At 35.4% G+C, this 22714-nt stretch overlaps 4 protein-coding genes across 4 annotated transcripts; 2 read left to right on the top strand and 2 right to left on the bottom strand.

Annotated features, from left to right (window-relative positions):
• Positions 1–548: 548 nt before the first annotated feature.
• On the top strand, positions 549–6187 carry LOC125821253 (uncharacterized). The gene is made up of 5 exons (XM_049500671.1): positions 549–703; positions 832–929; positions 2381–2480; positions 5159–5341; positions 5954–6187. The coding sequence occupies exons 1-5, from the start codon at positions 647–649 to the stop codon at positions 6074–6076; spliced, it is 561 nt and encodes a 186-aa protein (XP_049356628.1). The 5' UTR covers positions 549–646; the 3' UTR covers positions 6077–6187.
• Positions 6188–8070: 1883 nt separating this feature from the next.
• Positions 8071–12394, top strand: LOC125821257 (probable galacturonosyltransferase 12). The gene is made up of 6 exons (XM_049500674.1): positions 8071–8298; positions 9400–9455; positions 9649–9804; positions 10406–10996; positions 11101–11403; positions 11778–12394. The coding sequence occupies exons 1-6, from the start codon at positions 8088–8090 to the stop codon at positions 12060–12062; spliced, it is 1602 nt and encodes a 533-aa protein (XP_049356631.1). The 5' UTR covers positions 8071–8087; the 3' UTR covers positions 12063–12394.
• Positions 12395–13416: 1022 nt separating this feature from the next.
• On the bottom strand, positions 13417–17250 carry LOC125821252 (transcription factor ILR3-like). The gene is made up of 5 exons (XM_049500670.1): positions 16964–17250; positions 14943–15005; positions 14276–14353; positions 14031–14193; positions 13417–13887 (listed from the first exon to the last, which is right to left on the bottom strand). The coding sequence occupies exons 1-5, from the start codon at positions 17092–17094 to the stop codon at positions 13627–13629; spliced, it is 696 nt and encodes a 231-aa protein (XP_049356627.1). The 5' UTR covers positions 17095–17250; the 3' UTR covers positions 13417–13626.
• Positions 17251–19955: 2705 nt separating this feature from the next.
• LOC125821167 (uncharacterized) lies at positions 19956–22016 on the bottom strand. The gene is made up of 2 exons (XM_049500579.1): positions 21445–22016; positions 19956–20229 (listed from the first exon to the last, which is right to left on the bottom strand). Exons 1-2 carry the CDS (start codon positions 21904–21906, stop codon positions 20077–20079), a joined length of 615 nt encoding a protein of 204 aa, XP_049356536.1. The 5' UTR covers positions 21907–22016; the 3' UTR covers positions 19956–20076.
• Between the last annotated feature and the right edge of the window lie 698 nt (positions 22017–22714).

The raw sequence follows: 22714 nt of genomic DNA, 5'->3' as shown, positions 1-22714 counted from the left end.
TTGTTGTCATCTCAGTTGACTCTATTACTCTTATTTATGACCTTGTTCTATTTTAGAGACATATCATTTGAGACTTGTATTTTCTTTCAAAACAATTGTAATACATTAGAGGCTTATCACGTGACAACCAGTTTTTTGGGTATTATGAGTATGATTAACTTATCCAAATTTATCTTATTGTGACTTTGTTTGCACATTTTACCTGTTAAATTGGATTTCAGGTTGACTTGTTGTGGTGGAATAAGACAAGTATCGTTACGTCCATTTTTGGATAGTGACATTAACCACCTTATATATTACACCTAAATCGCAAAAGAGGCCTTGGTTTCGAATGTTGTATTTGAGAAAAATACTTGATGTATAGCATTTTTCATAAATGATCTTTACGTGGTACGAATCTGAATTAATCAAAGAAATATAAAAAATACAAAAAAAAAAAAAAAAAAAAAAAAAAGAGAGACAAAGAAGCAATATGTGGTCATCTATTAAATTTGGCTAAATCTCAAATAATTTGCTTAAAACATAAACAAACATAAGTGGCTATCTTATGCAATATTCTCTCTATTTCTACAAAATCCATCTATGTAAAGTAGCTCACTCATAATTGATCGGAAAAAATCAGCAGCAAATTCTCAGAGCTCTGATAATGGCTCCCGTTGCTCCCAGATCCGGCGACGCCATTTTCGCCAACGTTGAACGAGTGGTAAGTTTTCATTCAATTTGGGATTTTTAGACTTAATTTGAGATTTTTCCGGTTAAATTTGAGATTTTTTCGATTAAATTGGAACGAGTGGTACTAAATGTTGGATTAATTTTGTGGGTTTTCTGTAGAATGCTGAACTTTTCACCCTAACGTACGGTGCGATCGTGCGACAACTGCTTACTGATCTGGAGGAGGTTGAGGAAGTCAACAAACAGCTTGATCAAATGTAAATCCTTTACTTGTATTTTTTTTACATCAAAATTTGTACCCTTGCGTCCCAATTTATGTGATGTAGTTTTATCGGACACGAAGTTTAATAGTAAGAGAAATGGCAAGACTTTGTAATGTTGCAACTATACTCAAAATAAATAATTTTAAAATAGAAGAGTGTGTAGTATAAATTGGGACAAAGGGAGTAGTTAGTTGTTTTGTTAGCCTTATAGAACTTCGAATTGAACTCCGTCTATGTGATCTGAAGCATACATAAAAGGGAAAGAAATCACCTAGTGTTTTTGACTCTCAGTTGTGTTAACTATAGTATTTGAGGGAGAGAAAACTAGGTAATGTGCTAATTTGTTTTCTAGGTTGTGGGTTTGTTTTAGTTGTTTTGTTAGTGTTATAGAACTTCAAATTGAACTTCGTCTATGTGATTTGATGCCTAGATAAAGTGGAAGGAAATCACCTAGTATTTTTGTCTCGATTGTGTTTACTATAGTATTTGAGGGAGAGAAAACTAGGTAATGTGCTGATTTGTTTTCTAGGTTGTGGGTTTGTTTTAGTTGTTTTGTTAGTGTTATAGAACATCAAATTGAACTTCGTCTATGTGATTCGATGCCTAGATAAAGAGGAAGGAAACCACCTAGTGTTTTTGTCTCGATTGTGTTTACTATAGTATTTGAGGGAGAGAAAACTAGGTAATGTGCTAATTTATTTTCTAGGTTGTGGGTTTGTTTTAGTTGTTTTGTTAGTGTTATAGAACTTCAAATTTAACTTTGTTTATGTGATTCGATACCTAGATAAAGAGGAAGGAAATCACCTAGTGATTTTGTCTCGATTGTGTTTACTATAGTATTTGAGGGAGATAAAACTAGGTAATGTACTAATTTGTTTTCTAGGTTGTTGGCTGGTATTCGTTGTTTCGTTAGTGTTATAGAACTTTCAGTTGAACTCCATTCTATGTGATTTGAAGCAGATATAAAGGAGGTTGAAGAGCTGACCATACGTCTTGATCAAATGTAAATCCTTTATCTAGTTTTCCCCCATCAAAAACTGGGGTTAAAATGTACTTATTTGTTTTCTAGGTTGTGGGCTGGTAATAGTTGTTTTGTTAGTCCAATTGAACTTCCAATTGAACTCTATCTATGTGATCCGAAATCCAGAAAAAGGAGGAGAGTTAAGGTTTGAGTGAGAAGAGTCTATTAATGATGTATCATATGAATTGAGCTTAAATGAAGAAGTTGGGTTCATATAGGCCAACCCCAACTCGTTTAGAATTGAGGCTTATTGTAGTTGTTGTATTGATGAATCATGGAATGGATCCGGAGGATGCATATATAGCTGACTTTAGTTAGGATTGAGGCATAGTTGATTGATATTTAATGTAATTGTCTGTGGCAATTTAATTTAACTGTATTGGCTCAGAAGTACACAAAATTTGAGAAGTTTAACTGATTGCAGGGGTTATAACATTGGAATTCGGCTCATTGATGAGTTTCTGGCAAAATCTAACGTTTCTAGGTGTATTGATTTCAAGGAAACAGCTGAAGTCATTGCCAAGGTCTCTCTTCCCCCTCCAAGTTGCATTATATTTAAATGTGTGTTGGTTTATTATGAAGTTTCAGTTTTATTTTGGAATAGTAGTTCTGAATTCTGATATCCCACACATGCCAGTAGCCAATACAAAACAGAGTCGTTCAAAAGTATCAGCAGGAATACTATGGAAGTATAAATTTTAATCAATGTTATGGAGGTTAATCACCGAGATGTGATTAAATGGAATGGCATGGACTGTGAAATTTCATATAGTCAACCCCAACTTACTTGGATTGAGGCGTTGTTGTTGTTGTTAATGTGGCAGTAGATTTGAAACTGAAGTGAGAATTGAGGCAAAAGTTTGAAACAAGTATCTTGCTCTGGAAGTTGTACTGTTATGCTGACTGCCAAAGCCTTATTCTCAAATAGTCTTTTAGCAGTCTGACTTGAACAACAAAGTAAAGAGCAATTTTGGTCATTTGGTTGTAATCCTCGGTTTCTCTATATAACTGAATAACTACTTCTTCATTTCCTCTATAAAGGGGGTCATGTAAATAGTACGTTAAGTGAAGAGAAAATGCATAACAGAACATATAAATTTTACAGAATTAGCTCTTCATTTTTCAAGTCTCTTTATAGTACATAAACAAAGCGATGATCAAATTCGAGAAGAAAATGTATACAAGAACATAACTTCTTTATTTTTTTAACAGAGATTCATGCCACCATTTTTCTTCAATCATTTCAAAGTTGAGAAATATAGTTAACCACTAAAAAAGTTAGAAATTATGAGAGATTTGTGTGAGTGTGTGTGGGGTGGGGGGGGGGGGAGGGTAGAAGAGCCACGTGGATGGTTTCCTAGAGGGTGTATGGTCACGCATTTGCCCTAGGTTTCTAAGGAAGCAAAAGAGAAAAAGATGAAGAAAAGGAAAATAGAGAATGAGAGTGTGGCTGGTCATTCTTTGCCCCTTTTTTAGAGGGATTGTTGTCACCCCTAGGATATGATAATGATGATTCTTCGATATTTTTATGGGAAAAGGGTCAAAATTACCCCTCAACTTTGTTTTATTGGTTGACTTTATCCCTGCCGTTAAAAGCAAGTTATTTTTACCCTGCTGTCAATAAACTTAACAAATATACCCCTCCTTGGATGGAAAGCCCCAAATCAATTAAAATTACTCGATTTTACTTAAATTACCCAATTTTAACCCGACTCGACCCACTTAATAATATACCTGATTTTCCAAGTCAGATCTGAGGTCAACGATCTACCCAGAACCTGTTGACCACTTCAACCAGCAACCTTATCCAGTTCTTCTCTTGATTTTCAACAAGATCGATGGTGTTAAAACTCTAGGAAGGTGTTGTGGAGTTTGTACGAGGTTTCATTCACTTGTTCCTCGAGTTGATAACGTTGTTGTTCATGTTGATTGTGTTATCTCTGATGATGACTCTTCTAATAAGTCACGTCACCCCATTTCTTCCCTTTTTCGACTTGTATTCCTTGGTCTTGTTAAACCCTTTCAATCCCTTAGTTGATCTCCATTTCTTCCAGGCGATGTACTGCTTCATCGTCTCTTGTCGATGATGATTTTGAGCAAAATTTTGTTACCCATCACTCCCCTACACAACTTTTGAAGAATTTTGATGAAATTAAGTTGCTTAGGATCGAGTTGCCTAGTGGGGAATTGGGTATTGATGAGGGTGCTTTGCTCAAGTGGAGAGCTGATTTTGGTTCTACTCTTGATAATTGTGTTATTCTTGGGGATTACAATTTTGGTTTTTTGCTGGGAAACCCAGAAGGGATTTGGTCTTAGACAGCCAGAAATTGACTTTTGATAGGGCTGCCGACTTGGCGGAGGTAGAGTAGGGGAGAGGTGGTGGTTTCGGCGGTGGTGGTGAAGGAGATCTCAAAGAAGGTGGTGGTGGGGAAAACAAAGTTGATTTGGGTAAAAGAAATGGGTTATATTATTAAGTGGGTCGGGTCGGGTCGGGTTTAAATTGGGTAATTTAAGTAAAATCGGGTAATTTTAATTGATTTGGGGCTTTCCATCCAAGGAGGGGTATATTTGTTAAGTTTATTGACGGCATGGGTAAAAATAACTTGCTTTTAATGGCAGGGGTAAAGTCAACCAATAAGACAAAGTTGAGGGGTAATTTTGACCCTTTTCCCTATTTTTATTCCTAGAAAATCCTCAAAATTTAAATATAGTGAACACAATAAGGATGGATAAGTTTTCTGGACCTTAATTTACATTCCAGATGTCTTACTATGAATATAACCACCAATGTTCCTTTCACACTTTGCTCTTTAATGGAAGATTGATGGTGTGCATCTCAACAAACACACATATACACAAAAGTATGCAGAAGGATGTATTAAATGCTTCCATCTCTAGCTCATGTTTCCTTCATTTATGTCTTTCGGATGTTGAGTAAAAAAAGTTGGGAACGAATCTCCTAGTTGATTTTATGGGTTGATCAGTATATATTGTTGTTTCTCTGCCAGCATTCATTGATAGTGAGCAGAATATATTGTTGTTTATGTGTCATATTTGAGCTGAGCATCCTTCTTACTACCCTTCATATTCTCAAGTTCATTTTATTTATAACATACACTTAGACGTAGTTGATCACCCTTTCAAAAATTATGCTGAACTTTTTGTTTTAGGAAACATGATTTCTTGCTGCTCATATGAACAGGTTGGCCTCAAAATGTTCCTAGGTGTCACAGCAACTGTGGGAAATTGGAATGCTGAGGGAACAACGTGCAGTTTAATTCTGGAGGACAACCCCTTGGTAGACTTTGTTGAGCTCCCTGATACATGTCAAGGTCTATATTATTGTAACATCTTAAGTGGAGTAATCAGGGGGGCATTAGAGATGGTGAGCTTCCCCATTCTATAGCATCTGCTTGTTACCAATTTTTACTTTGCAATTGGTCTCACACAACATACATGCTTTTTGATTACATCTTTTCTCTCTCTCCGAGAAGAAGACACCTCTTATAGATATCAGCATACGACGTCCTCATTTACTGCCAAGTTTTAATCGGAGTCACTAATGTGACTTGTCTTCCCTACTGAAATGGCGAATAGTGTGCAATTGAAAGGGTGTTTTTACTAAATCAAAACGTTATGAACTATGTTACATTGTTGTCATTTTACTTCGCTCTCAAAGTGGCAATCTAGCAGTGCATTGCATTTCCTTGTCTATTTCATGTCATACTAAAGTCAGATGAGTTCATTTTCCAATCTTGCAGCCTCCCTAACTAGAGAATTGTAAGATAGAGATCTTTATAATCTATCTTAATCGCCTCCCCTTGGTCCATTAGTAATTGTTAGGTTTCAGTAGGCGAGTTGCCACAGGATATGAGAAGCCAAAATATACTATACTCAATACTGTATAATCTTCTGCAGTAAGGGTGAATTGAGAGTGTTGCGTTTATTTTAGCTATTGTTGGAGCACCAAATTTATCTGTGTTTACCCTATGTTCAGGTGTCAATGAAGACTGAAGTCACATGGATTCGTGATATGCTTAGAGGAGATGATGCATTCGAGCTGCAGTTGAAACTTCTGAAACAGGTTCCTGAGGAGTATCCTTACAAAGACGACGAGTAACAGCTGAAACTTATGAATTTTGTATTGCTTCTTCTCGTTCGATCTTAAAGCACTGTGTTGTGTGATCTGGAAATATTAAGCTCCCTTTACTCTCCTCCATTGTGATAAAACAGTGTTTACTTACAATGTTAATGATTAGCTGCTACCTTGAATTATTTTGCCATCTCTTGCATGTGTTCTAAATTCTTTTTTTTTTTGCTTTTCTTTTTGTTGGTTCGACTTTCATTTTTCTCATATGTTCTAGTCTTGATGAACAAAGTTACTTGAAACATGTTGTTGATGGGTGGGAATTGGTCAATATCTTGTGGAATTTATTGAGGTGTGCACAAGCAAAATGAAACCACTCGGTATATTTATAAATATATTTTTTGGTACAGTTAGAAAAATTACATTTCATATGAAAAGAAAGGACTCATTGAAGTTGAGAATCTGGTCTCCTTTGACAGATTATTTTTATCTCAGTGATTTCATTAAGCAGATAAACATCACATATCTCTATAATTACATCAAGTTTTAAGAGAATTTATTAGCAGGAAAATTCGTGGTAACGTAAAATTCACGATATTTTTTCTATAATAAGACTGACTTGTGTGCATCTCAACTATTTCACTGAGTACCTTGTACCTTCCATCAACACAACAGTTCACAGGTAGCGAGTAACTCTATTCACGGGAAAGATGCAATACTCAAGTAATTTTGTATACCTACATAGTATACAATATAATAAGAACAAATAAATCACATATCACAAGTGAATTGTACGCCCCGAAAGTACACAACGTACATACCTATTGGATATTTCATTATTGCGGAAATACTTTTTACCCGCTTGAGCAAATCGCGTAAACATCCCCCAAAAAATATTCATATTGTCAGTATATATAACGTTAAAGTAGTTTATTAGACCCAACCACACCATGATTTGCAGATTAAGACAGTCCAAGAAAGAAAGAAAGTAAAGAAGACAGTAGGTCATTGTCCATTTAGAAACTCTGTTCAAATCATTAAAAAAAAAAAACCAAAATTCCCTCATGTTTTTCAATCTTACAATATTTCATAACTTCATATGAAGGCAAAGTGAAACAACACCAAACTTTTATCTCCAATGTAATCTAAACACTTAAAAAAAAAAAACCTTTCTTCAGTCCCACCTTCAAAAATCAAAACCAACAACAACATATACAGTGTAGTTCCACAAATGTGGTCTAGGGAGGGTGGTATGTACGCAGACTTTACCCATACCTTATGAACTTAAAGAGGTTGTTCTGATAGATCCTCGGCACAAGTAAAACAATTTAAAGTAAGTTTAAATAGGAAATACAGTAGTGAAGAAGTCATATCGAAAATAATAGAGAAAAAGCAATACCAACAACAAATAATACAATAATCAAAGCAAATTAAATCCACTAATCAGCTGCCGCCTTTACTAGTCTTATATCTCTTTCTTAAGAAGATTTCACTTATATACATTGACAATATAATTTTTTCTTACGAACCCATTTTGGTAGGTAATCTACTTTGTTTTTCAACTTAAAATCTCACCTTTTTTTGGGACAATCACCCATAATTACTATGTTTTAAGGGGTCGTTTGGTTCACTCACTAGTTATGTGAGATTTATCATGCAATGATTATTTATGCGGGACTTTATACCGAGATTAATTGTAGATTTAAAAGTAAAAATTCATTCTACGCTGTCAATGTATAGTAGTTAAACTCTGAAATGAACCAACAACTACAATCCAAGAGTCTTCTTTCTCAGTCAAAAATTGATGCAAACATGTTAAAACTTGGGAAAAAATGCATGTTTAACCTTCATGCTAAGCAAGGTTAGGTGAATGACAGCAACTTTGAACATCAACAACCTTTGCATAGTCGTTCCTTTTCAAATCCTAACTCAATCAACTTAATATAGTATAGAGTTATTGATTGCCAAATGAAAAACTAGAACAAGAACACAAATAGTACCAACATTTTGTGTTCTTTTATCTCATTTTTCTTTGACACATACAATGCAACTCCTCATATCGCCGAGTTTGAGGCATGTTACTGTCCTCCCAGCTAAAGGATTCAAGGAGTTTGTCAAAGTAAAAGTTGGTTCGAGGAGAATATCGTACCTCATGGTCTTCTATTCGCTCCTGCTTTTTACGTTTCTTCTCAGGTTTGTCTTCATGTTAACGGCTGAAGACACCATAGATGGAGAACGAAAATGTTCAACGCTAGGTACGTTTCTCTCTCCCTCTCTCTCTCTGAAAAAGAAGTGGAATTCGCCATTACCAAGAGGCATGTATAAGAAATTGTATTAAGCAGCATTAGGAAAAAAATGATTGTGGTAATATGTGATCTTTATGATATAGTACTTGATTTATTGCAGATATTAGAAACATTAATAATAGAATGGTATGTAAATATTTCAGCATGATATAATAGCAGTCTGTAGATACATCAGGAAACTAAAGAATCTTCACAATACATAAAAATATTCAAGAACACTATTGTTCAAGTTGTTGAAGGGGAGCGTTGTGACAACGGTAAAGTTGTTTTTGTGTGACCTATAGGTCACGGGTTCGAGCTGTGGAATCAGCCACTGATGCAATCATCAGGTAGGTTGCCTACATCACACCTTAAGGGTGTGGCTCTTCCCCGAATCCTGCATGAACGCGGGGTGCTCAGTGCACCGGTCTGCCTTTTTTCTTACTGCTCAAATAGATGTAACTTACACAAACTAAATTATGCTGATCATCTTTGTGTTCATACGTTTACTAGAGAACTCTTACAACATGTAGATGAACCAAAATATCTACAGATTCATTGATTGAACATACTAAGACAGCAAGCTTATAGAAGTGAATAAACGAGTTACTAGTTCTATTTTGGCATAATACATAGGTAGACACTATACCTTGGCCTCCACTGGCAATTGAACACACCAACTTTCATTGTGACTGTCTACATACTACAACTTGACCCAAGTGCGTCTCACGAACACCTTAACTTCGCAAATGCATTTCTAGACTTTAATTAGGGGGTGCATTCTAGATGTGCATTCTCAAAGTTGGGGTGTTTCACGAGGGTCAACTTAAACCAAGTTAAGGTGTTTAGATGTTCATTTTCAAAGTCAAGGTGTATAGTTGTCAGTTGAGACCAAGTTAAGGTGTCTATCTATGTATTATGTCTTCAATTTCTGCAGAAAAAAGAGTATCAATATAGCACTTATACCACCATTTATTTTCCAGTTTTCTTTTCTTTCTTTTTGTCACTTGATGTGAGAGCCATTTTCACTGTTTGCCCATTGAAGAAACTCTAAATTTCATTCCAAGGCAGGGTGCTTGGGGAGAAAAATTGGACCAAGGATTTTGGGGACACAGCTCGAATCAACTGTATGCTTCTACGCCTTTTATTTTTATCCTTTTTGTGCATATTATTTTTGAAATCCCTTTTGAGCCGTGCTCATCTAAGAGGAGATTGGTTTTATGGGCAAACAGTATATGAAAGACAGGAGATCTTTGTAGAGCCATTTTCTTCTATTTAAAATCACAAGCTCAAAATATCTATTCTCCCGTATTCTGTTAGGTACCTGAGGTGATATATCAAGTATTGGAGGAACCTACGGACCAGATTGAAATCGAAGAAGGGCCGGAAACTCCTCAATCGTTGGAAGAGTTTATGGAAGAAATGAAGGACACAAGGCCAGATGCAGAAACCTTTGCTGTCAAGCTTAAAGCTATGGTATTATGTACTTATCATGCCTTTTCCATCATGTATAGAGATAAAGTTAACTTAAGGTACCATATTTTGTCGTAGACAACAAATTACATGTGGATAAAGAACTTTCCTTGGTTAATTTCTTGACTACTGTCAGGAGGTCACTGGTTCAAGTCGTGGAAATGTAAGAATCTTATAGTTTATGTTGCTCGGACTCTTCAAAATTGGCAATGGGGGTGTGTGCCGGATCCTTGAAAAGTAGTTCATATTTGGAGAATCCGACATGGGTGCGACAACATTTTTAGGAAGTCCGAGCAACATCGCTTATAGTAGACCCAATATCGTCCTGACCTTCCTAGATCCAGTGCATAGCGGGAGCTCAGTACACCAGGCTGCCCTTTTTTTTGTTAAAACTTTCCTGGCTGCTAAACAATTAACTAGAAGGCAGACCAGTTGATTATGAAGCAAAAGTCATGAGATATTCACAATGTAATCATATTAACCACTCAAGGCTTGAATAGTGTTGAATTGTATGACCATCTCATCGGAAGGCTTAAACTATTAGAGATAGCACGTTCTTATTTACCAAATTATGTTTTCAACAATTAATGTCTATTTGTTGCAGGTAACCCTCCTTGAACAAAGAACAAGAACTGCCAAGATTCAAGAATACCTTTATCGGCATGTAGCATCTAGTGGCATCCCGAAACAGCTGCACTGCCTTGATCTCAAGCTAGCACATGAGCATTCCATCAACGCCAATGCCCGTCTCCAGTTACCATCACCGGAACTTGTTCCCGCCCTTGTTGATAATTCATACTTCCATTTTGTCCTAGCCTCTGACAATATTCTTGCTGCTTCTGTTGTTGCATCATCGCTTGTCCAGAACTCTTTCCGGCCTGAGAAAGTTGTCCTTCACATAATCACGGATAGCAAAACCTTCTCACCGATGCAAGCTTGGTTTTCGTTACATTCTTTGACACCTGCAATCATTGAGGTTAAAGCGTTGCACCATTTCGATTGGTTAACAAAGGGAAAGGTCCCGGTTCTGGAAGCAATGGAGAAAGACCAAAAAGCAAGATCACAATTCAGGGGAGGGTCATCAGCAATTGTAGCGAATACAACTGAAAAGCCTCATATCATTGCAGCAAAGTTGCAAGCACTCAGTCCCAAATACAATTCTCTGATGAACCACATAAGGATATACTTGCCAGAGGTAACGAAAGTTTTAGAAGCTCACTTAAATTGCATGTAACGTCCATCTGTCCTTCTCCGAAGCACTTTAAATTTTAATGCTGAGAAGTAGAAATGTCTTTGCAGTTGTTTCCCAGTCTTGATAAGGTAGTCTTCCTGGACGATGACATTGTCATTCAAACCGATCTTTCATCTCTATGGGACATTGACATGAACGGGAAGGTGAATGGAGCGGTAGAGACATGCAGGGGAGAGGACAAGTTTGTTATGGCAAAGCGCTTTAAAAGCTATTTGAATTTTTCTCATCCTCTCATATCGAACAACTTTGATCCTAATGAATGTGCATGGGCCTATGGCATGAACATTTTTGATCTGGAAGCATGGAGAGAAACAAATATAAGTGAGGCATACCACTACTGGCTCGAACAGGTTTACTACAACTCTACAAGTGACATCAACTGTTAATTCAATGAAATGCATTTTGAACATTATGCAACATTCAAGCATTTTGTTTTAACGAGTACTCCCTCTGTCCCAATTTATGTCCCAATTTATGTCCCAATTTATGTGATGAACTTTGATAGGTCATGGAGTTCAAGAAACATAGAAAGACTCTTGAAATTTATGATTTAAAACAAGTCAAAGATATTTGCATAGCTACAGATCATCTCACTTAAGGTTAAAATGGAATGCTTAAAGTTAAATTGCCTCTAAATATAGAAAGGGGAAGTAATCTTTTGCAATTGCTTGAAAGTACTTACTGAAAAACTTGATGATGATATAGTTTTCCTTTTCTTGTGCAGAATTTGAAGTCAGATCTAAGTTTGTGGCAGCTAGGTACATTACCTCCGGGACTAATTGCATTTCATGGTCATGTCCATCCTATCGATCCCTTTTGGCACATGCTAGGACTCGGGTACCAAGATAACACGAGCATCCCGGATGCTAAGAGTGCTGGTGTGATCCACTTCAACGGTCGAGCAAAACCTTGGCTAGATATAGCGTTCCCTCAACTTCGATCCCTCTGGACAAAGTACGTTAACTTCTCTGATAAATTTATCAGAACATGTCATATTAGAGCAACTTGAAATGAGCAAGGGATTTGTTAACCATGTTGCTTGTAACCAAGAAACCAAATTTTGAGAGAGGTGACCCATGTATAGAAGGTCTCTCCACTCCCTGAAGCGAGATTGGCAACAACTCCCGGCCTGACATTCTTGAACACCTCAAAACTACTATAATTTCTGGTTCCCCAAATGTATTTTATACTGTAGTTAGATATTATACAATGTACATGGTGGATTTTTTTCACCAAAATAATACTTGCAAAGATGATAAAAAAGGATACTCCTCCAATTCAATTTAGTTTGGGTATCTAGAAGCATGCCATTAAGGGTAAAATAAAAAGATTGACGTTAAATTGTTTTCAAAAATATAGAAAGATGTCATTCTTTTAATGACAGACTAATTAAGAAATAAAGCCACATAAATGGAATGGAGGGAGTCTCAATCTTCCATTCCATGCTAATTGTGTCTTTGAGGTATAATCATTCAGAGTATGTAAGGAACAGAAGGTCCTAAAAGAGAATGAAATTACCAAACAGACGAAAGGAAAGAACGAGTGCAGTAAATGAACTTTACCCACCCTTCCACCCTTCTCCACTTTAATACTAGGTGGCTTTTGTTGGTAACAGGTTCGAATCCATGAATGACCGTGATGTGCACTTAATCCACATATAACACGTACCAAATCCCTGGGAGCTACGCAAGCAAAAAACTTCTCAGAGAGTTCTCATTAATTACACAATATAGATAAAAGCAAATGTAAGTACATTCAGTTGAATTGTTGGCATGCACCTTTTTCCTGTTACATTTGACACCAAGTCCTCCAATAATCCTGTGGATTTTGCAATTAGCAAACTCAAGGCTAATGCAGTGATACAAGACATTTCAACCTTTAAACTTTCAAGAACTCACTGATCTTTGTGATTGGAAAATGTCAAACACTCGAAACATTACCTATATATCCCTTGTTGGTCCAGAGAGACAGGAGACTAGCTTAGTCTTTCGATGGTTATTGATTCAAGAACACAAGTAGTATCCCTGTTTATTCAAGGTAGGAAAAAATGTCTTGAGCCAATATTCGAATATCAGGCGCTAATAGCGCTATACTTTCAGTCTCTAATACATTCCATTTCACCACTAAAACCCCCATCTATCACACATTTAGAGATCACACCTTTTCTTTGCTCCTCAAAACCATAATACCACACAGCTAATCAAAGCTGCTCACTTCTTCCAACTCTTTTGGGATGGAAAATTTTGACAGCACTGTCACCGGCTCATCACAGCTTAGTTACCCCCCACCCCAATACACACACACTGAATTCATGCCAAACAAAAGGAAGAAATAACAAAGAATTTAATCAGGAGAGAAAAGAATGTATACGTAAATGCCAGGTTGAACCTGCTAAAATTTACAGTTGATAAAACCAGCATTTAACACATTAAAAGTGCAAAGATTACAAGAGAACTACTATTATCCACCAAATACACCAAAAGGACTCGACGAATAAACTAACACAGCTAAAGAGCGTTTAACTAGAACAACATATCGGAGTTAAGTCAATTATCATAGGTTTAGCAGCAAACTTAAGCAACTGGAGGGCGGAGCACGTGATCCTGCGAGGTATCTATTGCAGCAGGAGGCATGAATTGCCACATGGCAACTCCAGGGTAACTTATGATTGGCACCAGCTTGGTTCCTGCAGCTTGAACTGGAGAAGCAAAAGCACCGGGCATGGCAGGAGGAAAGAAGCTAGGTTGTGCAGTCATAGTCTTTAGTTGTTGCTCTAACTTCTCTTTCTGGGACTTCAGCCTCTGTTTTTCATCTCGAAGCTCATTTTTCTCAACCTACACAAGTCAAACATACTTGAAGTCAGGAGAAGCATAGTAAAGCGATGTTTTAGCTTTTCTTGTCATCAGATTGTTTTGCCAAATTGACAAAACTTGTCAACAATCTAGTAGCCAATGGAAAGAACGTAACAAATACTTGCCTTCAACTCCTTTATCTTTTCTTGTAGATCCAAATTTGAGTCTTTCAATTTTTGAGCCTCACCACGTAACTGTGTCACCACGCGAACAGCATCAACAAGAATGCCACTCTTGTCTGTTTTTGGAGGCCTGCTGGGCTCAAGAAGCACCGCCAATTCCATGAACCTGAGACCATATTTTAATTTAGCAATATATAAAATGAAATAAAGGGTGAAATGGTTCTAAAAGGTATGAATAGTGAGCCCACTTGTCATTCAGTTTCTCTCTCCTTAATTTCTCCCTGCAAGCTTTGGAACTTGACGAGGTGCATGATTCAGCTCTTGTCCTGTAACAATTGTCGGAAACATGAGTAAACAATGTTATGTAGGTACATTAAGAGGGCATCTGGCTTTCCTCTCAAAACCAATACTACGAGGAAAAAAAGCTCGAAGGCTAATAGCATAATTATGAAACTAAGAATATAACATAAGGGGGACTTTGTGTATCATCATTACATCACAAGAATTTCAATCTAAACTAAATTTGTGGAATTGCTGCAGCATAGTAAGTACTTCCAAATAGAGGGAAGGGTACTATATCTCTATGAAATCTTCAGAAGGCTGTTTAGGGAGTATAAGTCCTCCATATAGGCCGTTAGAACAAGAGGACAGAACAAGTCAAAATCTTTAAAACTATCCTCATTAAAAGCATAATGAGATCGTTATTTTCTCAACCCTGAGCCTTCGAGATAATAGAGTAATACTCTGGAAATGAAACAAAGGGAGGGTAGAATTTGTCACTTTTCTGCAACAATGGTAAGCACCAAGTAGCTAATCAAATCAAACCTGATAGATAATAGTGACGAGTTAGTGCAACATCAGATCTCTATGCTTAGGAAATACACAAAAAATGTCCCTAAACTCAAAAGTTTTTACCTTTTCTTACAATCGCTTTCCTTCAGGCAGTCTGATTCACCAAGTGAGCCATCAATATCAACACTAAAATAGACATAAAAAGCAAAGTAGTCAGAACACAATCGAAAAGGCATTGAATATATATTGTATATGCTGGAGAAAAGGGATTGAATCAGCAAAAGATCCCAACTTTTAGTTAGGCTCTGCAATATGAATCCTTTATTTACATTCCAGCTTTATTCAAACAAACAAGACTCATCAATCAGCTAAAAGAGCTCAACTTTCAGGAACAGCTATATGTATCTTCTGTATACAACATTTTGCTTTATTCGGAAACAACAAAACTCGTCAATCAGCTAAAAGATAACAACTTTTAATTGGGGTCGGTTATATGAATCCTTTATCAACATTCCAACTTTATTCAAAGAAACAAAACTATCAATCAGCGAAAAGAGCCCAATTTTCAGCAACGGTTATATGAGTCCTCTATCCATTTTGCTTTATTCGAAAGCAATAAACTCATCAATCAGCTAAAACATTCCAACTTTCAGTTGGGGTTGGCTATATGAATCCTTTATACATTTTAACTTTATTCAACGTAACAAGACTCATCAATCAGCTAAAAGAACCCAACTTTTAGTAACAGTTATATGAATTTTCTATATCCCTTTGCTCTATTAGGAAGCAACAACTCATAAATCCGCTAAAAGATCTCAACTTTTAGTTGGAGTCAACAATATGAATCCTCTATAGCCTATTCCGACATATTGAAAAGTAACAAGACTCATTAATCAGCTAATATCCTAACTTTTAGTTGGTGTTGGCTATATGAATCTTTTCTAGACAGTCCAACTTTATTTAAAGAAACAAGACTCATTAATCAGCTAAAATAGCCCAACTCTTTGTATGACTCTTCTGTATCCACTCTGCTCTATGCAGAAGCAACAGAACTCATCAATCAATAAAAGATCCCAACTTTTAGCTGGTCAGCTATATGAATCCTCTATATAAATTCCAAATTTTTTTTTCAAAGAAACAAGACTCATCGATCAGCTGAAAGAGCCCAACTATTAGTGACGGTTTTATGAATCTTCTGTATCCCTTCTGCTCTACTGAGAAGCAAAAAAACTCATCAATCAGCTAAAAGATCCCAACTCTTAGTTGGAGTCAATTATATGATTCTATCTATTCAGAAACAATAAAACTCATCAATCAGCTAAAAGATCCCTACTTTTATTCAGAATCAACTACACAAATCCTCTATCTATTCCCCTAACTTTTAGTTGAGGTCAGCATGTGAATCATTTATCGACGTTCGAACTTAATTCAAAGAAACAAGACTCATCAATCAATTAAAAGAAACCCCTAACTTTTAGTAACAGTTATATCAATCTTCTATATCCATTTTGCTTTCTTCAGAAGCAAAAAGACTAATCATCAATAAGCTAAAAGGTAGAGTCAACTATATGAATCTTATATCTATTCCTCTTTATTGAGAAGTAACAAAGACTCATTAATCAGCTAAAAGATGCCAAATTTTAGTTGAGATCAGTTATATGAACCCTTTATCAGCATTCCAACTTTATTCAAAGAAACAAGACTCATCAATCAGCTAAAAGAGCTCAACTTTCAGTAACGGTTATACGAATCTTCTTTATCAGTTCTGCTTGATTAGGAAGCAAAAAAAACCTCATCAATCAGCAAAAAGATCTCAACTTTTAGTTGAAGTCAACTATATGAATCCTCTATATATATTCCGCTCTATCGAGAAGTAACAAAGACTCATTAATCAGCTAAAAGATCCCAAATTTTGATTGAGATCAGCTATATGAGCCCTTTATCAGCATTCCAACTTTATTCAAAGAAACAAAACTCATCAATCAGCTAAAATACCCCAACTTTTTTACATGAATCTTGTATATCCATTTTGCTTAGTTAAGAAACCAAAAAAAAAACTCATCAATCAGCTAAAAGAAAAAACACCCAATTTAGCAAATACAGCACAGAATCAGTAAGTCAAATTCGACACACTAAATAGTTACCTAGCATTAGTTGAACCATTGAACCCCTGCATAGACCAAGAATACCCAGAAACTGAGAAATTGACATCAGGGGTGACTATATCTTCATAATTATAGTCATACAACCAGTTGGTGTTTTCCGGTAGAACCATCTCCGATCAACCGCCGGAATTTCAAGAAAATATTTCCGGTGACCAGAAAAAAAAATTGGAAATGGGAAAGTGAAAAGGGGAAGAATTTAAACAAAGGGGTTTTCAATAACCAAAGATTAGAGATTGGAATTTGGAATTTGGAATTTGGAGACAATTGGTGATTCTTGTTTGTTTATGAAACTATATATTGAGAATTTGACAATTACACAAACCTCAGGGGGTATTTTTTTAATATGCTACAAATTGGCCCCCTTTTTTTTTTCTTTTTTTTTTTATTTGTAAAAAATAAATTAAAAAATTGTGTTCCCTCTATTATAGAGTATTTTTAATATTTATTACTCTACTTTTTTAATTATTGTTATAGATCAAATGATATTTTAGTGAGTTTTGAGTTATAAAATAATGTTTTTAGGTTTTTGACTATCGCTTGTGAAGTTAGCCTAATCAAATTTAGTGATACATTTATAAAAAAATTTGACCTAGAAAGTTGTGATGACACGTTTATAAGGTTTCTTGACTAGAAAAATTAATGTAATTTTGGAGTTAATGTAACAGAATTCAATGACACGTTTATAAAGTTCTTTGATCTATAAAATTGTGATGACGCGTTTATTAAATAATCTAACCGAAAAAATTAATGTAAGTTTGGAGTTAGTCTAACTGAATTTAGTGACACATTTATAAAATTTTCTGACCTGATGAATTGATAGAATTTTGAAGTTACTCAAACTAAATATAGTGACACATTTATAAAGTTCTCAGATCTAAAAAGTTGTGATGACACATTTATAAATTTTCTGACATGAAAAATTATGTAACTTTGGAAATAGCCTAACTGAATTTAGTGACACATTTATAAAGTTTTTTTCCCTAAAATATTGAAGTCACACGTTTATAAAGTTTAAACAAATTGCGATGACACATTTATAAAAAAATTTGGCCTGAGAAATTGAGGTAATTTTAGAGTTCGTCTAATCAAATTTAGTGACACGTTTATAAAGTTTTTTGACCTAACAAATTATGATGACACGTTTATTAAAAAAATTACCTAAAAAATTAATGTAGTTTTGGAGTTAGCCTAATCGAATTAAGCTATGTAGATAGATAAAAATTTTTTTATGTATATACATTATATGTATGTTCAGTCTCCTAGGCTTCTTCCTGAGTTTACTTCTTTATATCTTAACTTCACTTAATGAAAATTCTTATTTCACCATTTTTAAGACATGTATCATGTATTTATTGAATTGATATAAGCACCGAATATACATAAGACTTTAGTATAATATTAAGAAGTTAGATAATGGGATTAAACAAATGTTTGAATTTTTTTTCCTTGATTAATAAATGGGGAGAGTTGGTTAAAACTTCAAACTCAACAATAGAGTATAGTGATGACAGATTGACAGTTAAGATATTCTAAGTTTAGTTGTCCAGGTTAGAGGTAAGCCACTAAATTAAACAAGGATTAATTAACTACTCATTCATTTCCTAATTAAGTTAATAGTTCATTGAACATGTCATATTTAGTATTGTCATTATAATTTATTCAACATATTCTCCTTGAGATTCGTTGGAAATGAAAAAACTACTGTTATTCCTATCACATCAGCCGATTTGAGTCGATTCATTCTTATTAGTAGATAACGCAAGAGAGAAATTTTGACCTCCAGAATAGAGAGGGAGTAATTGTGAACCTCTTGTCAATTGATTTTGAATAGCTTTATCTAGTGCAACACCTACATATCAATTTACAATGTCTCAATCCCAGACCATATAAAAGTTTTTTTTTAATTATAGAACCTCGATCTCAAATTCTTGGAGTTGTCTTTTTGATAAATATCGATATTTGTATGGAAGCTTCATAAGCTAATAAAACAAGGGAACATGTCCAAACTTGATGACAAAATGTGCATTGAGGCTAAATAATTGAAGTTAGGTTGCCATGTGCTTCTTGTTTTAAAATTTAATAAAGTCATGAAATATAGTATATTATTGAGAATTTTCCTTGTGTATAATTGGCTTGAAAGAAAAAGTTTATAAGTGCAAAGAATTAAAACAAGTTTTTGGGACCTATATTGTCATGTTTGGACCCATTGAATATAAAATGTTAAGTGCCCTTTGCTTATTCACTTCCCAATTTTAGGAAGCTTCCTTCCCCTGCTTCTTCTCCTACAAGCACGATGGCCTATTAACTCAGTGGTAGAGTGCGCCATTGATAATTAAGTTGTCATGTCTCGACTGTAAAGGTTTTCTATTGCATGGATAGTTCAATGTATTTATTAGTGCCTGAAGATGAGAGATGGTCCCATCCATATGATCATTCAAGGCGCGTTAATTAGAATTTTTGATTGATTATCCCTTTTTGGGATAAATATTTAATAAATGATTATTTTCTCAAGGAAAAAAGCAGAATCAGTATTTGAAGCTTATAAGTTGAAAATTTCAGTTATAAATGAAATAATTTATAAATATTAAATGAAATTCTTAAAATAAACATAAGATTTAGATTAAAAGTACTGGGTTTGGCCTAACACGCAAACTATATACTAGCTCTGCCCCTACTCAACAACAACTCAAGGGCTATCTATATTCGCTCTAACTCTTCAAAAATGTCGATGAGTACACATTGAATTCTTCAAAAGTAGTGTTTTCTCAGAGGATCTGACATGAGTGCGTCAATAATTTTGAAGAGTACTCCTATTTTTATCCGATGAGGGACAATTGACACATAACTGGATCTCTATCTCTAAATTATTTGTCAGATAAAAGTGTCCTCATTTTTAGGGGATTCATATAACAGCATCTCCAAAATGGATTACAAAGCTACAGACTAGTTCAAGTACAGATATTGCATTTGATAACTACTAAGTACTATATTACTAGCTCAATCCTGTCGATACGTACAACTAAAAGCCGTTACATGCAACTCACCGCAACAAGCCAACAATCTCACCTGCTGCTGCATCAACTAAAGATGAACTATTTGTGTTGTGGACGTCTCATTTTGAGGAGATGAGAAACACCAGCCACAACATGCAGTCGGCTACTTGGAACACCCGTCTTTGCAAGTGCCCTCCCGTATTTGTCCAGAAGAACAAAGCAAGGAACATACTTAATGTCATAATGGAGAAGCTGGATTTACAAATAGAAAGAGATCAATCAGCTAAAACCAAAAGAGTGAAAAGTCAATCATTTCCAACATGAAGTAGATGGATTACTCCAAAGGCAATACACAAAGTGACCGGACCACTCAAACAACAGAAAGAATTGTTGTTGTTTTTTTTTTTTTTTTTTTTTTTTATTCTCAAAAAAAACAACAGAAAGAATTGTTCTTTGGTCTAATTACTTTGTTTCGACTTTCCCAATTTTCAAATGTATAGTTTAACATAGCTATCACCACAGAGTAACTTTCAATTATATTAGTCAACTTGGCAGTGCTATGCATGTGTAGTGCTTTTCCGCTCCACCTAGAATGAATGCTAGAGTTGTTGCATTGGAAGAACTTCAACGACAGGATCTAAAATAATTTAAGTATAAAGAAACTTAGCTATAATGTAAAAAGACTTCGGAAGGATGACATTTAACTTGAATATATTGCTGACAATAGTTTGCAGTTTTACATAACATATTGAAAAGATATGTTGTCATAAACAATTTATCAAACGAATCCTATGGCCAAAATGCACTCTATCCTAGTCAGTTGATTCATGAAGGTAACTTAACATAACCAAGTAAAACCCCCGCAAGTGGGGTCTGGGGAGGGTAGAGTGTATGCAGACCTTATCCCTACCTCGTGGAGGTAGAGAGATTGTTTCCGAAAGACCCTCAGCTCAAGTAACACATATCAAAGGCAGTATGAAAAGAAAATGCAAAATTAAAGAAGACATAGAAAATAACAGGGAAAGGCTTTCATGATATTTAACAACAGCAAAAAAGGAACAATAACGAAGGTAACTTAACATAGTAATAATATAAAAATAAACTTTGAACACAGAAAGAAGAAAAGAACTATGTCAACAACCAAACAACAAAAGTGAGAGGTCCCTCTCAGTTCTTGGAGTATGCAAAATCCACGTGCATCCATCCAAACAACTGAAAATAAATTAAAAGAGACTTGCGGAAAATGTGAGAATACAACCAGTCCATGATTATCAAGTATGATATAAAAATAACCTTTAAATACACAAGAAGAAAAGAACTATATCAGCAACCAAACAACAAAAGTATGAGGCCCCTCTCAGTTCTTGGAGTAAGCATAATCTAAACGTATCTGTCCATCAACTGACTATCAGTTAAAACAGACTTCTGAAAAATGTGAGAATGCAATGTATAGAGTATTAAGAGTACCTCAGGCAACCATTGGTCATTCTCTGCATCAGCCATAACAATGTTGAGCCAGTCAGAGTTCCTGTTCTCAACTTCAGTAACGAAATTAACCAACAAATTGCAGAGCCGGCACTTTGGGGAGTAAAATTCAATTACAGTACCCTCTTTTTCACTGGCCAAGGCACACGCTAATGCACTCTGCTCGAGCTCCGCTTGCTCTGCAGGAGTCAATTTCTTCTTCACCAACTTCAAGGTATTATTTTGGTTGACTCCACCATTCGACTGGAAATTAAATTCGGGTGATAAAGGTTCAGGTTTTGAGATATTTTGGATGAAATTAAACACTCCAGAGCCAAGATTCTTGAATGGTTTGAATAGCCAAGGAGTTTCAAAGGTACAAGGCAAAGGGTTCTTTGGGTTTCGGTTATGAACATCCCAAGGCCATTTTAAGCAAAAGGGAGAGTTGTTGGAAGTAGAATCCATCTTTTCCAAGAATTATGTGTGTTTACATCACCATAAAAGCAGCTACTCATTCACACAACATCATAGCAGGAACAAGCACCAACGGGACAACCAATGTGCACACACCGAATCTGAAAACATAAGACAGTTTATAATTACTGACTTGACAAACAACATATTAGTCGTTATTGTTCCAAGAAGGTAATGGAGGTAGTATATAACATGTGGATTTGGTAGAACCCAATAGCTTTGATCCAAACCTTTTTTACGACAACAACATACCCAAATCCCACAAGTGGAGTCTAGAGAAGGAAGAGTGTACACAAACTTTACCCCTACCTCTACCCCTACCTTGGGAGTTAGAGAGGAGTTAGAGAGATTTTTTTTGATAGATCATCGGCTCAAGGAAAACATATCAATCAAATAATATAGAAAGCATGACAAAGCATGTTGGGAAAAAAAAAGGAGGAACATCAACTACAAATAAAATAGTGCGATAATTAAATTCATAATCCTGTCCCTGTGTATGCGTTAAAAATCACTACATATGTACAAAAATTAAACGCATAACCCAATTACAAGTACTCGAGGCCATGCTCTCGTATCTGGAACCCATAAAGTTCAAATCCTGGCTCCACCTCCCGTCAAAGATAGTTTAAAGGTCAATTTTTCCAAAAATTGACCATCAAAATGATTATAATGTACTTAATCTTTTGCTGCAGAGCTTAATCAATCATTCACAAAATTTTCCACTCTAATTCAATGTCTTTGCTACAAAGCTTAACCATTTGATAATATTTCTATACTAATCCAATAAGTTTACACAATT

This window comes from Solanum verrucosum, unplaced genomic scaffold, assembly GCF_900185275.1.
Source record: "Solanum verrucosum unplaced genomic scaffold, falcon-dt-bn FXZP01000222.1, whole genome shotgun sequence".
Taxonomy (NCBI): domain Eukaryota; kingdom Viridiplantae; phylum Streptophyta; class Magnoliopsida; order Solanales; family Solanaceae; genus Solanum; species Solanum verrucosum.
Note: the sequence above shows the minus strand (reverse complement) of the source record. Positions and strands in the feature narration are given on the sequence as shown.

Coding starts and splice junctions, on each gene's coding strand:
- LOC125821252 (XM_049500670.1), bottom strand. CDS start 17,094: ATGGTTCTACCGGAAAACACCAACTGGTTGTATGACTATAATTATGAA. Junction 14,194..14,275: donor AGAGAGAAACTGAATGACAA/GTGGGCTCACTA, acceptor ATATGGTCTCAG/GTTCATGGAATTGGCGGTGC. Junction 13,888..14,030: donor AAAAGATAAAGGAGTTGAAG/GCAAGTATTTGT, acceptor TGACTTGTGTAG/GTTGAGAAAAATGAGCTTCG.
- LOC125821253 (XM_049500671.1), top strand. CDS start 647: ATGGCTCCCGTTGCTCCCAGATCCGGCGACGCCATTTTCGCCAACGTT. Junction 704..831: donor TCGCCAACGTTGAACGAGTG/GTAAGTTTTCAT, acceptor GGTTTTCTGTAG/AATGCTGAACTTTTCACCCT. Junction 5,342..5,953: donor TCAGGGGGGCATTAGAGATG/GTGAGCTTCCCC, acceptor CCCTATGTTCAG/GTGTCAATGAAGACTGAAGT.
- LOC125821257 (XM_049500674.1), top strand. CDS start 8,088: ATGCAACTCCTCATATCGCCGAGTTTGAGGCATGTTACTGTCCTCCCA. Junction 9,456..9,648: donor GGACACAGCTCGAATCAACT/GTATGCTTCTAC, acceptor GTATTCTGTTAG/GTACCTGAGGTGATATATCA. Junction 11,404..11,777: donor ACCACTACTGGCTCGAACAG/GTTTACTACAAC, acceptor TTTCTTGTGCAG/AATTTGAAGTCAGATCTAAG.
- LOC125821167 (XM_049500579.1), bottom strand. CDS start 21,906: ATGGATTCTACTTCCAACAACTCTCCCTTTTGCTTAAAATGGCCTTGG. Junction 20,230..21,444: donor ATGACCAATGGTTGCCTGAG/GTACTCTTAATA, acceptor TTGTAAATCCAG/CTTCTCCATTATGACATTAA.